The sequence below is a fragment of the Oryza glaberrima genome, chromosome 2 (genome assembly GCF_000147395.1).
Source record: "Oryza glaberrima chromosome 2, OglaRS2, whole genome shotgun sequence".
In the NCBI taxonomy this organism is placed as follows: domain Eukaryota; kingdom Viridiplantae; phylum Streptophyta; class Magnoliopsida; order Poales; family Poaceae; genus Oryza; species Oryza glaberrima.
This window is the reverse complement of record NC_068327.1, coordinates 13,684,959-13,699,537: the sequence shown is the minus strand read 5'-3', so window position 1 is coordinate 13,699,537 and position 14,579 is coordinate 13,684,959. Positions and strand designations below refer to the sequence as shown.

The following is a 14,579-nucleotide window of genomic DNA, read 5'->3' as shown; positions in this document are numbered from 1 at the left end:
TAACCTGATCGGCTGCCTTCTGGCAACAGATGTTAGCCGATTGAAGGTTAGATAGCGATATTGCCAGAGATTACATAAGATATATGATAACTCAATGAATTATATAAACAAGATTAGAGTATCATAAAGATGGAAGCACTAATCCCGAGAACGTAAGTCGTCATAACAAGTTTTACCTCTAGTTGAAGATCGAAACCGATGCAGCTCAACCCGAAAACAAGAACTCGTCGAAAGGGTGGCGATGCGCCGAGATTGTATTGAACGTGTGTTAGATTGATTCCATGGGGCTCGGGGTCTATTTATACCCGAGATTACAAAATATGTCCATGTTGGACACGACTCTTATCTCTAACAAACTCTAAGATACCATAAGTCCTTGCGGCAGACTTTTGCCTAAACATATCTATAAGGAAATTACATGAAATATCCTAATTAATAGATACAATTGCCTTATCAGGACTCTATCCATGCATGGCAATCTTCATGAAGCACATTAACTCAACCCGACAACGTATGCCGTATCATATTGTCGGATTTGGCTCAATCGGCTAACCTTGTCCAACTCGGACTCTGCCGATCCTGGTCGTAGCCGATTCGTACTTTAGCCGATCCTTGCTCTGTTTCCGGAACGATTTCCATCTTGCATCCTACTCCGCTCCTATCTTCATCTCCGATACTCAGATTACCAAATTTGGTTGTTAAAACCGCCGCACCTCCGTGCAAGCTGGACCGTGAGGACATCGCGCCGCCCTGCACGCCGGGCCCGTGAAGCCGCCGCACAGCCGCGCCTCCCTGCGCGCTTGCCCGCCACCCTATGAGCCGGGCCCGCGAGGCCGCCACGCCGCTACGCCTCCTGCGTGCTGGCCAGCGAGGCTGCCGCCTCGCCTCCTGCGCTCTGGCTGGCGAGGCCGCCGCGTCATTGCCGCCGCTTGCTCGCCGGCCACCGCGCCTCCCTGTGCATCGCTGCCGCTGCTTCCTTGCACGCACTGCCCTCGATCTAGGGTTTTTCGATCGGGGAAATGTTGATTCTCACATGTGATTGACTTATTTACTGAAATTAGGGGTACGATGGTAATTCACAAATTAAAATATAATTTTTCCCTTTATTTAATTCAAAAATTTTGGGCCCACTTAACTACTGTCAGAACCAGGGGCAGATGGTTGCTTCATTTCAAAAAAGTAGGGGCAAAATCACAAACCCTAAAAAGTAAGGGTAAAATCACAATTGAACTGAAAAGTAAGGGCAAGAATACAATTTCTAAATTATTTGATTTGCATTACTAAATATTACCGTAGCGTTAGCACGGGCACATTACAGATCTTTTATGTGTTTTAGACGGATATCGATTTACCACGGTGAGAAAGCAAATTCCCTTGGCCTATTTCAATGGACAATACACATTGTCTCTTAATTTTGAGAAAACTAACTGTTTTATTGACTATATCTCTGAATCTGAAAAAAATCTCATCGGTTACTGTTTCCTTTATAATGCTACAATGGAATGGCAATCTTACTTATTGGATATTGGATTCCTTGCCTCACTGAAATTCAAAGAACCGTTGTTGCTGCTCGTCAGTGTAGTCAGACTTTTTTTTTTTGAGAATATTGATAAAGGATTTGAAGGTATGTTTTCAGAACATTATTTACTTGCATGATTTTTCATGTAGAGATCAACTGTGGTCCACTGCTGTAGAAACAACATGTGTTGATTACCAGTCTGTTAACTCTGGATATATTTGGTGTTATTATCCTGGACATGGACAATTTGGTTAGTACAATCAAACAATAATTTCGTATATTTCTATGGTAAGAAGGCTGAAATGATATTATATTCGCTCTTTGTTCATGTCTATCTGTTATATATTGCTGCTTGTACTCTATTATATTCGCTCTTGCTGTTTTATACAGCGTCACCTACCAAACAACAACGTTTCTATTAGCTATTATTTCTAATCCAATAACTGAACTATATAGAACTCTATTAGCTACTATATAAAACTCTCTGGACTTCGTGCCATGGTTGCTTCCTATTTCAAATTCATATGTTATCTACGCAAATGACCAATATACTTGTTGAGAATAAATAGGCCATTTTATAACATGAGATGTGTTGTTTCAGGGATAACTTATGTGCTAGCAGAACCAGTTGTTCAGCACTGTTAGATTTAGCCAATGAAAAAACCTGGCAAGCAATTACAAAGCTGTTTCATTGGCAAGCAATTACAAAGCTTCTTTAGTGTGAGAGAATACCTGTTGTTTCAGGTCTTGAGTGTACCCTGGCATATCTTGAGGGGGAGAGAGCTGTAAAAAGGAACTGCTTTGAAAGCTGGAGTGTCATCATAGAAGTGTTGTTGAATCGAAGGCAAAAGAGGAAGCTGCAAGGGTCTTGATTTGGATGAAGGACATCTGAGATGCACTTTAAATCCAACTTGATGGAAAATATACAGTTCCTCAACAGGAGAGATTCTGGCTTGATGCCAAAGGGGTGGACAGGACATAAAAAGCCATTGCAAAATCTCCTTGTTCAGCTGTATGTGAAATGTTGACACTCCCTATTTGAAATATAAAGGAATGGTATTGTTGACGAAATGAGTCTGCCTAGACTTATGTTTTTCTTTAAAATGCCTTGGCAGTTAGTTTCTGAAGTTAGAAAGAAGATTAGCATCAGGATCATTGTTGATTTGTATGTTCAACAATCTCAATGAACAATTCCACATTGCAATTAACTTATTCTTGTTGTATTAACCACTGGATACCATTGGACAATATGCAGTAAGATGTAGCAATCAAAGTGTTTAAACCTTGAGCGGGTTAGTATCGATTTGCTGCGTGAGTTTGTAAACTTTGAGCTTTGTTTTCTCATAAAATATGTCATTAGTAGCAATAATCTAACAGTGCCAAAGTACTTTCAAACATGAATCAGTATAGTGAGCAGTTCTGAATAAGAACTACATGTCAAATATCCAGTAGGAAGTCAACATGAATATCCATATAACTGGCAATATATTTGGGTTGAGGCCAATAAATCGAGTTTCATGCTAGGATCACTTCGTTGCACCAATATGTAAGATCTTGTTTCCACCTAAAGAATTTATGAATGGAGACAAATGTATTTGCTTGATTGGATGGTCAAATTCAAAATCGTAAGTATTTTCACTAGAATGTAGTTTAGCAAACCGGTGAACTTTGTTAGCTTTAAAACATTTTTATCCCCGTTGCAATACACGAGCACTTAACTAGTATTGTAAAACACTCCGTGATTAATCCAATCTAGTTGAGTTTCTCCATCTCACATTCAACACCCTACTCACGGGCTTTCTCGATGCCAACAAACACTAAAACCATTCCCGACGTTGTTGACGCCCCGAGCTCACAAACACTAAACCATCCTCTCCTCGCTGTTCTGCTAGCTCAAGAATAGTAAAAGAAATTGATTTTAATCTGCATCTTGGGTTCTTAGTTCTCACAGGTTCTTGCACTGACGGAGCAGCTTGGAATCAAGCCGGACATTGTGTACAACGAACAGAAACAACCATCGGTGTGCGGCGGAGATTTGTGAAGAGGGGACGACAGATAAAGGTTCAATGCCAAGGCCAACAAGTTATGGCGGTTCATATGTACTGACATACAACCCATTCTTGAACGGCGCTGGCGGTAGCGCCGCGCGCGACGCCCAGTCCGGGAGGGCGCCGCCGCCGCCGCTTGCTCGTCGTCGCACCACAGGATTGGGAGGGGGCCGCTCATGCCCATCGACCTCCTCGTCCATCGCTGCTACCGCTGGCCTCCATCCCCTCGCACTGCTACCGTCAGCCTCTTCCCTCGCCACCGACCCTGCCGCGCTGCTGCCGCTGGCCTCCGCCCCTACCGCACTCTCCGCCAAACTTGTCAAGCTCTTACCACTACTACATGATAGATTTTCCTGGACGCCGTCCCCTTTTTTCCCATGCGGTATATAACTGGAACCGCACGGAAAAATAGGGGGACCGGTGCCGAACTGTCGACCACACGAGAAAATGCATTTTCCCGTGCGAACGCCTTAACCCAACCGTACGGGATAATCCTCATTATCCCGTGCGGTCGACTTAAGAGGATCGCACGGAAAAATCAATTTTCACGTGCGGGCTTTTTAAGTGGACCGCACGGAAAAATACTCTCTCTTTTCCCTCTCACCCATTTCAAATTTTACACACTCTCTCTCTTCTTTTTTCCTTTTTATTCTCTCTCCTTTTTTACTCTCCTCGATCTCCTCCCCTCCCCTCTCTCTGCCTCCTTTTCTCCTCCCCACCCCTCTCTCTCCTCTCTCTCTCTCTCTGTCTCTCTCTCTGTCTCTCTGCGCGCGCCGCCGGCTCCGTGTTGGCGGCAATTAAATGCCGATTCTATACCGCCAAATTCTGCATAAAGTACGGATAATAAAACATCCAACATAGTGATAGGTGCTTAATCTCACATATTCCACAAGTGTTGGTATATATTTGTATTTAGATAATAAACTCCGATGCTGGGAGGAAAATCAGACTAAAGTGAGGAGAAATGTGTATCCCTGCAAGGATGGGTTGTGAACTTCATCAAAACATCAGTAAATCGACCAAAAATACCGAAGAATGAATAGAGAAGGATCAGGGGAGAACATGGGCTGAAGGCCAGGCCAGGAGGGCCCAGCCCAGGTTCGGCCGAACCGATGTGGGGTTTGGTGTGGACGCCCCAGATGCATCCCTAATGACGGTTGGAGAGCACTTCGGACATTTCCCCTTCGCCAACCGTCATACCTTTCAACACACACTTCCAAGCTTGAGCTTAATTATAAGAGGCTCTATTGTACTATATTGTATACTAGAATAGGAAGAGAGTAGAGTAGAAGAAGTCGGAAGAATTCCGGAGTTGTCGGTAATCTTCTCCTATTTTGTTTTATTCCGTTTATTACTCTAAATTTAATATAATATTCTTCTTGAGTAATTTAGATTTATCTTTGTGAGAATTATCTCTTGGTTAGTTCCTAAATAGCATACGGGATTATTGTCCACTATAATCAACTAAAATATAATGATTGCTTTGGTGAGTTATAAACACTAAAGTAGATAGTAATTGCTTAGATATAGTGTTTAGGCAGTTGTTATTCAGTAATTGCTGCGTATCCCACAGTATGTTTGAGGTGGGTGTAGAGGTGGTGACAGCCCTTGAGATCACTTAAGTCCTCCCTGTCCGGGTACGTAGTAGAGCGACATCTAGGAACAACGGGTTGTCAGTGCCTGAAGTATTGCATCTAGGAACAGCGGGTTGCCAGTGCCTGAAGTATTGCGTTAGGATTAAAATTAAGCTTTCCCTGGTTGGTGTCCTTGGATGAACTGGAGGAAGATCTGACCACACACGTTCCCTTGGATTTGATACCCTTGGAATACTCCGTATGGGGAAGTACTACATCGGTATATCCATGCGCTTACGGAAACACTTCGCATGCACGAGCGGCGGGCGCGGACGGCAGCGGGGCCCGTGCGGCTCAACAGCGGGCACACGCGACGACGACGACGAGACGGCACCACCGGCTCCGCTTGCATGCGCTACGGGTGCGGATGGCGGCGGGGCCCGTGGCTCAGCAGCGGGCACGCGCGACGACGACGATGATGAGGCGGCGCCGCCGGCTCCTCGTGCACGCATGGTGGGGCCCCACGCAGCTCTCGGTGGCGGGCGTGATGATGACGAGGCGGCACCGCCGACTCCGCGTGCACGCGCTAGATCTCAAGCATCTCCTACTCTCTTTCTTCTCCATGGCTGCTACGACAGCAAAGTGGTGTGGTTGTGATGTTGAACTACTGGTTCCAGTCTCTTGATGATTTCTCTCAAGCTTGAGTTGAATCCCCAGCCAAACCACTGGTGGTGGCTGCTATTGCTAATGTTCTGGTAGTTGAAGCTGTTGCGCTACTAATTTCTCCATGCCGATATAGCCAGTGCTTGAGTTCTTGCTCTCTCCTTTCTTTGATGTCACTCTCTCTCTCTCTGCGCGCGCCGCCGGCTCCGCGTGCACGCGCGGCAGCGGCTGATTTTCCTACGGATGGTTTCTATGGCTGTAACTACTAACTAGTACTACTGCAGTTGCTGCTTGTTTTGGTTTCTACGACCAAAATGACTTGGTCGCGTAGACGGCGGCGGGCGCCACGACGACGACGACGATGAGGTGGCGCCGCCGGCTCCGCATGCACGTGCGCCGGCCGGCTGTTGCTGGTTGCGGCGGCGCCCGCGGCGATTTTCGCTTTTTTTATTTTTGTTTTTTTCCGTGCGGACGGTATAATTTGACCGCACGGGGTAATCGATTATCCCGTGCAGTCAACTTAACCCGACCGTACGGGAAAATGATTATCCCATGTGGTTGGGCCGCCCGCACGCGAAAATATTGATTTTTCTAGACGTATTGCTGCATACGGGCAAGTCCTCCGCACGGAAAAATCATTTTGACCGCACGGAAAAATGCTTTTCATAGTAGTGTGTGATCCCCTCCGACAGCGCTGTTGTCGCCACGCTCTTTGTGTTGCTGCCACCGCCGCCGACCGCCGCAGGTGGCCTCCATGCCGTGGGGGTCGAGGTGCGTCGCCGCCTTGGGAGCCTTCCCCATCCCTCTTTCTTCCTTGAGCTCGGCTTGCCGCTCGCTGGGCCTGTGTCGTCGTCGTTGTTCGCTTCTGCCCGACTACCGCGTGCTCAATCGCCGCGGTGGACCACTGCCCCTCCTCCGATGGCAATGACACGTCAGGATTGAGAGGGGTAGTGGTGCTGACAAGTGAGCCCAACATATTTTTATTTTTACCTTTTACGTGTAGGATCCACTTTTACCTTCCATTCATTTGACGACTGAGACTAAGTCAACCTACCACATCAGAATAAATCACCTCCTTAACAATCAATAAGTTCATTTGCACCGGTTTTTAAACTTGAGGAACACGATTCGACCAAGGGCAAGAGTTGAGGTATGTGAAATAGACTTATTCCATCCCATTTTCATCGCATTCTGAAACCTGTGCCCAGCCCAGCCCATTGAAGTTCGGCATAGTCAGCCTGCACCGAATTTTTGTAGAGCTCCCTTGCTGGCTGGAGCTGGAGAAGTGGAGACTGGTTGCGGACCTCACCCTAAACCCTAGCCATGGCGGCGGCCAACCTTCTCTCTCGCGCGCTCCTCCCTGCTCTAAACCCTAACCCAAGCAGCCACAGCAACCGCGTCAGCCCTTCGGCCGTATCTCTCCGCCGCCGCCACGGCCTGACGGCCTCCGTTCGCGCCTCTCTCTCCACGGCAGCGCCGTCCCCGCCGCCGCGGCCGGCGGCGGCGGCGGCCGACGGTCGGGCGCCGAAGCGCTGTTTCCGGCGCGGCGCCGATGGGCACCTGTACTGCGAGGGGGTGAGGGTGGAGGACGCGATGGGGGCGGCGGAGCGGACCCCCTTCTACCTCTACAGCAAGCCTCAGGTGGTGCGGAACTTCACCGCCTACCGCGACGCCCTCGAGGGGCTCCGCTCCATCGTTGGGTACGCCGTCAAGGCCAACAACAATCTCCGCGTGCTGCAGCTCCTGCGGGAGCTCGGCTGCGGCGCCGTCCTCGTCAGCGGGAACGAGCTCCGCCTTGCCCTCCGGGCAGGATTCGATCCCACTAGGTGCATCTTCTTCTCTTTTCGTTTTTCGTTTCTATCTCCCGCTATATTTGATTTTTTGATGGATTGGAATTGGAATGCAAATGAACAATGATTTGCTGGTGGACAAAAGGCCTTTTTGACTATTCTCCATGGACACTAGCCATTTTTTTATCTTCATGTTAATTATAAAATACCCATCTAGTGACTTTCTGGGGAAGGTCCGATTTCAGTGTCAAAAGACATATAAATGCAATAGTTGGACCGGAAGAAAGTAGTATGAAAATGGTTCATTAATATGCTATATTTATATTTTTTTTGCCATATTACGATGATAGGCAACTTTGTTAATTCTACCAATTTTGTTCACAGAGCTTGACTCGTGAATATGATTTTGATAACACTATGTTTGCACAAGCATTAGAATTTATAACCAAAATGGTCCGAACTTAAGACCATGTGTTGGGTCAAGGAGCACAGCCAAATTTACATGGCAGAATGTAGTGTAAGAAATTACGATCTTCATATTTCACAGAGCATGCGAGGTGACAATCCATGATGAAATCTAAGCGTATCTATGATTGTTTCCAAGTTATAGATTGCACAGTTTTCTAAAGTCTTTATCTGTAACAAATAAGTACTTCAGTTCATGTCAATTGATACCAAACAAAATTGTAGTAACTAACTAGTTTAAGTATTTATTTAAGTTCAGGTGTATATTTAATGGAAATGGAAAGACATTGGAAGATCTTGTTTTAGCTGCAGAGAGCGGAGTGTTTGTAAACATAGACAGTGAATTTGATTTGGAGAATATTGTCACTGCTGCGAGAGTTGCTGGGAAGAAAGTCCCTGTTTTGCTCAGGATAAACCCAGATGTGGATCCACAGGTAAAGTTTTTCCTCCCACCTCAGGATACAGTGGGGGATTTAGTTATATTGGTATGCTATTGTGTTATTGTCATATAATACTAGAAATCAGATTATATAGTTTTGGGTACCCTTGTGTTTTCCATTTTTTCTTGAAAAAAGTTGTGTACTACATAGGTGATTATTGATCTTAGTTGTGCGCGGTATCAAACATGTACTACTCCCTCCGTCCTAAAATATAGCAACCTAGTACTTGATTAGACACTAGGGCATTTCTTTTGCATTAATTAATTGAATGGATAATGTAGGCAAATTTTGCTACGGGACATCGTGACTTGAGGTTTTAGCTGTAGGATACCGCGCGAAGTGACTTTGGGGGGAAGACACTCTCAAAAGTTGGATATTTGCTGGTGGGCACGTAATATGTGGCAGCAAATATCCAACTTTTGACAGTGTCTTCCCCCAAAAGTCACTCCGTACGGTGTCCTACAGCTAAAACCGCGAAGTCACGATGTTATGTAGCGAAATTTGCCAATAATGTATGTGCATATAGTGTTACCTGTTCCTCCATAGTCTTTTGTATGATGATACTAATGCAGTTGATTTAAAATTGTATGAAAGTATCTTTGTTTTTACTTGTAAAAAGGCATGTCAATTGTATTAAGAACTGGAAGCAAGATAATCTTCTTTTGAGGAGCAAACTTAAGATTGCTTATTTCTTACAAGCTTGTCTTTTTTTTCTGTCAACAGGTCCATCCTTATGTTGCGACTGGAAACAAAACCTCCAAATTTGGTATCCGTAATGAGAAACTACAATGGTTCTTAGACTCTATCAAGTCATACTCAAATGATATCACACTGGTGGGTGTTCATTGTCATCTGGGATCTACCATTACAAAGGTAAATGAATTATGATGTACTATTCTTTGGTTATAATTGTTGGAAACTTTGAGTTGTAATAAGTAGGTATTTGTTATGGTGAGCTTGTTCGTGGTGGTGTTTTTGTACCTTAGCATCTTGTGCTCAACAGACATTTTGTCATACAGTACAGGCAACTCGCCTTCTGTTTTTGCCACAAAAAAGTGTAAATTTTAACAAAACCCCAGGTAGTAAGGTTTTCTTCACTAAATCCCATGTTTTGCAACATGCCAGCATGTATCACAAAACTCAGTTCCATCATATCCTGTTAGGTTCCCGTTAGCTGATAAGACAACCCCAGAAATCAGAGGCTCGGAGCCTCGAAACGTAGGTTCCTGTATCCTAAGATCACATTGCCTCTGTTACCAGGCACTCGGCTTCCATTGTGCAGTCACAGCCCTATATTGTAGAACTTGCTCCGCCTCTCCCTGCTTTACTCTGTGAGCTCTTTGAATAAGTTGTGATTTAGTGAAGGAAACCTCAAAATGTGGGGTTTTATAATGCTAGTGCCCCAAAACCTGACATGCTGCATTTCTTTACATTAGTTGCCATTTTTTAAGTACATATACACGTTAGCTGCTTTTCAATAATCGTTGTTCATCGTGGTCTGATCATTTATGTGTATACTTAACCAATTATTATGTCATTATCACTTATGATTATGTTGAGTTTTTTTGTGCAGTGAAAAATTGAGAAAAAATAAATAAACTAGACGAGAGTCAACAAATGTGAATTTATGAAAAAAATAATCATATGTAATAATGAAACATGAGTATTTTACATAAATATGGGGTTTTTTGAAACATTTTACCCCGAAACATGGGGTTCCCTGAAACAAATCACAATAACTGGGGTTTTGTGTTATGGATGCCCCAATACCTGGGGTCTTGTGAAATTTACTAAAAAACATGCTGCTTGCTTTGCATTAGTTGTACCTTTTTATGGTTACCACTTCATTCATTATATATCGTTTTAGACATTCTTTTTCAAGAATAGTTCTGCTTTTCTGAGAAAGTAATTTTGGGTGGAATTTCCATTTGATAAATACTTCGCACAAACTTAAACCTATTAACCAAAACCATCAACCGTTAGCATATGCCAGGGTTTTCTCGGTTAGTAATATTCCTCTCCCCTCCTGTGCAAGCATGTGATGGCTGCATGCATTCTTGTACAGCTGCAGCATTCTTGTACAGCTGCAAGGGGAGTTCTTCTACACATTAATCCTTGTGCAATGAGCTAAAATGTCTTGTAAGTACTTCTGAGCCAGCGGACATGCTTTTATGCATCATGCTCAAACAATAATTCGTCTCGCCGTAGCTTCCATATGATGTTATATCCATCCAAGCATGTTAATATGGCATTCAGATGATTAACATTAATCCATACTTCTAGCTAGTTGAGAACAATTAAGTAACAGTTGGAAATTGCTAGTAAGAAATTGCATTTCGGGCTGCATTATGCTCTGAAAAATGTGCTTTTTTGTTGATTTGAGTTTATTTAGAAAGTTATTGTTGCCATTTGTTTTAGTGTATGTGAATGGCAACAACAGATCATTTCAATCACTAAGAATTATAGGAACCACACTGCTCTGATTCAAAATGTAAATTGTTATATGACTTTTAGGTACCTGTCCCATTTTTTCCTCTATTCCCCTTGTAAATTGAATACATCTCATGAATAAATAAGATATCATTCCAATGTGCTATGATTATTGGGCAACAAGGTCATTTTAAGACTTCCTTAATTACTGTGCCAATGTCTGAAACATCTACATTTTGAAATTTGAGACTTCTATCCAATTGTATAGTACTGAAAGCATTATGGAAATAACATAGTACGTGATCTGTTAATGACCATGAACTAGATTTTTGGCATAGCTGACCTTGCGGAACTAGATTGAATGTTCAAAATATTTTTGCTCTTGTTTCTGAACTGGCCATTTTAGAAAAAAGTGATTTGTTTTTTTCAATGTTTCAAGCCTCAAGTCACAGGCATGAGTACCTCCACATGCAGGTGTCAGACTCTTAGCTCCAACGGACCAGCTTTTCATTTTACCCTCTGTGTCTCACTCTCCGGAAACTAAGATGTGTCAGTTCAGTGGGATAAAATGGGGACCATTTAACATGAAACCAAATTTGTTAACATTTTAAGGTGTGTTCGGTGTTCTAGGTTCCCAACACCCCTCCCTCATTTTCCGCGCGCACACTTTTCAAACTACTAAATGGTGCATTTTTTGCAAAAAGTTTATATATGAAAGTTGTTTAAAAAAAATCAAATTAATTCATTTAAAAAAATAGCTAATACTTAATTAATCGCGCGCTAATGGACTGTTCTGTTTTCCGTGTGGGGAGATGGGTTCCCAACCCCAAACTAACGAACACACCCTAAGTTTTTTTTTTATCCAAAACATTTTAAGTTTGATAAGAAACATTTAAATCAAGACACATCTTTCCAATTTGTTAACTTTCAATTGTCATAGAAAAGCCTCCTGCACACATGGTGTAGTTGAGGCGAGCAGGTTGCTCACTGAAGGTGATGTAGGCAGGGTGATGCTATAATGGAGGTGGAGAATGAGGGGAACAGCACTCACAGTCGCACACAGGTGCGAACAAGGGTTAGTGGTCTTGGGTTAGACTACCATATGTGGGCTTTCGAACGAGGGTTGGCTTGACTGCATATCTGAGCATCTAATTTGAATCGAGGAAGCATTGCTAATAGTTTTGATTTGTTTCGCCATTATATGATCAATATTTCTGCAATACTGTATTGACTGCGTACTCCTGTCTCGGATACATATCTGGTACAGGAATATGCTGTTTTCTGTTGTATCGGTGCATCATAATGTAGCAGTGGTTGTTATGAGGCTCACTATATAGTCAGGAAACTATTGATTGATTATTAACAAGCAAGTACAGCTGAATTTATCTGAGTCCCAGTCCTCTGAGATAAACTAAGTGCCACCTTGTAAATGAATAGTACAGCTGGGACTAAATGAAGTCCTCTGAAATTTTAAAATCTCTGACTATTGGTTGATTATTAAAGAATTAAGTACAGCTGATAGTCTCTAGTCTATCCATTTCCAGCCGTCCACCTTGTAATGTTTATCCCATAACGAACTAAGGTTCATCACAAATATTTAAAATTGGAAGACTTATTAACTTAGAAGAGGGCTCTCGCATGTGATATCGGGTGAGACATCGGTGAGCATGTCCGACGTGATTTTGTTTCAGTGGATGTGGAGCAACGGTGATGGAAAGCATCGTGTTCGTGTTTTGGACGCTGTAATGTTTTTCTCTTGACAAGTAGTATAATGATCAGTTCGGGGAATGGAAATCAGGGATGCAGCACCGGGTATGGACAGCATCAAAGAACCCGTGCTCTTCTCTCCTCTCCTCTCCCATTCTCCATTGCTTGTGAACTTGCAGCTTATGTGAATAAAGCTTACTGAAGAAATTAGGAGAAAGGGATAATTCCTTTCTTGTGTGTATACTATTTCTGTGCAGCAGTGTGTCCATTCAAAAAGACTTATTATGCTGACTTTGAAACTTCATCAAACTTAATGTGTTTGTTTCTGTTTATCCAGGGACAAGCCCCTGTTAAAGGTGGGCTTATGCTTATTTGCTAAATAACTTTTTTTTCTTCAGACCATGTTCAAATAATTAGACAATACATTTGAGCTACATGGTATGGTATATGATATTGTTTTCTTGTTGTCTAGGTCGATATATTTAGAGATGCGGCAGGTCTTATGGTGAATTATGTTGATGAAATTCGAGCACAAGGTTTTGAACTGGAATATCTCAATATTGGCGGTGGCCTGGGCATAGATTATCACCACACGGATGCAGTCTTGCCTACACCTATGGACCTCATCAACACTGTGAGCTCAATATCCATGTTATATTTCCGATTCTCATCTTCGTAGGCACATTATTTATTTAAATAGATCACTTCCTACTTTGGATTTTTGCACTGTTAAAATTTGGCATATGGCGTGATTCTTATATGTGCCCCTGTGATTTTTTGTAGGTGCGAGAATTAGTTCTGTCACGAGATCTTACACTCATCATTGAACCTGGGAGATCCCTCATAGCTAACACTTGCTGCTTCGTCAATAGGGTCACTGGTGTTAAATCTAATGGTACAAAGAATTTCATTGTAGTTGATGGCAGCATGGCAGAGCTTATCAGACCAAGTCTATATGGAGCATACCAGGTTTGTTTAGTGATACAACTGATAGTGGTTGCAAGCAGAGTGTTGGTTTTGTCCATTGTTCATAATAGCTGAGTTCGTTTGGATAAGATGCTCACCATTCATAAATATATGATGATTGTAACGTTGGTCTCAGGATTAGCTCTGATCTTTACATCTCCATCTGACCTATATATAAATAACATCTTTCCAACAATTTTTTTCTTGCATACAGTTTTTCCAACAAATGTTCAAAATAAACATGAAATATACATTCAGTTATTTCGTACTATGTTATTTTATCATGTTATTTACCTGTCATCTCTATCCACATGGTGCAGCATATCGAACTGGTTTCTCCTTCCCCAGATGCAGAAGTAGCAACATTCGATATTGTTGGACCAGTTTGTGAATCTGCAGATTTCCTTGGCAAAGACAGGGAACTTCCAACACCTGATAAGGTTTGACCATATCTTGTGTTTTCTTTTTGATGATATCCTTGTTGGTACCCTACAAACATATTGCGCTTGTAGGGAGCTGGTTTGGTGGTTCATGACGCAGGAGCCTACTGCATGAGCATGGCTTCAACCTACAACTTGAAGTTGCGACCACCTGAATATTGGGTACAAACTGACCTATATATTTTTCATCCGAAATCATTTGTTGATAGGTTTTCAAAATGCTCCCTTCATGCAATGTTTATAATTGTTGGTTCCCATCCAATATGCCCTGTTATTTGTAATGCAGGTAGAAGATGATGGGTCCATTGCTAAGATTCGGCGTGGAGAGTCATTTGATGACTACATGAAGTTCTTTGATAATCTCTCTGCCTAACTCGTTTTCCTGCAATTGTAATAAGATTTTTCTCTTGTTATGTGTGGCTGTATCGGGATTCGGATTGATAGCGCAGTACAGTTTGCTGTAGAATCGGTATTTTTTTATTTTGTACTGTGACCTTATTTTATCCAAAGATTTTTGGCAAATTTTGCTACAGGACA

At 42.9% G+C, this 14,579-nt stretch overlaps 1 protein-coding gene across 1 annotated transcript; it reads left to right on the top strand.

The window, feature by feature from the left end:
* The first annotated feature begins 7,069 nt into the window (after window positions 1-7,069).
* On the top strand, window positions 7,070-14,579 carry LOC127763867 (probable diaminopimelate decarboxylase, chloroplastic). The gene is made up of 8 exons (XM_052288667.1): window positions 7,070-7,630; window positions 8,319-8,493; window positions 9,223-9,372; window positions 13,109-13,270; window positions 13,420-13,605; window positions 13,923-14,042; window positions 14,115-14,204; window positions 14,329-14,579. The coding sequence occupies exons 1-8, from the start codon at window positions 7,128-7,130 to the stop codon at window positions 14,413-14,415; spliced, it is 1,473 nt and encodes a 490-aa protein (XP_052144627.1). The 5' UTR covers window positions 7,070-7,127; the 3' UTR covers window positions 14,416-14,579.

What these genes read in the sequence shown, in the direction of transcription:
- LOC127763867 (XM_052288667.1), top strand. Translation starts at nt 7,128, where the DNA reads ATGGCGGCGGCCAACCTTCTCTCTCGCGCGCTCCTCCCTGCTCTAAAC. An exon ending in GTCTATATGGAGCATACCAG is followed by an intron (nt 13,606 to 13,922) that starts GTTTGTTTAGTG and finishes CACATGGTGCAG; the next exon opens with CATATCGAACTGGTTTCTCC. An exon ending in TGCGACCACCTGAATATTGG is followed by an intron (nt 14,205 to 14,328) that starts GTACAAACTGAC and finishes TTTGTAATGCAG; the next exon opens with GTAGAAGATGATGGGTCCAT.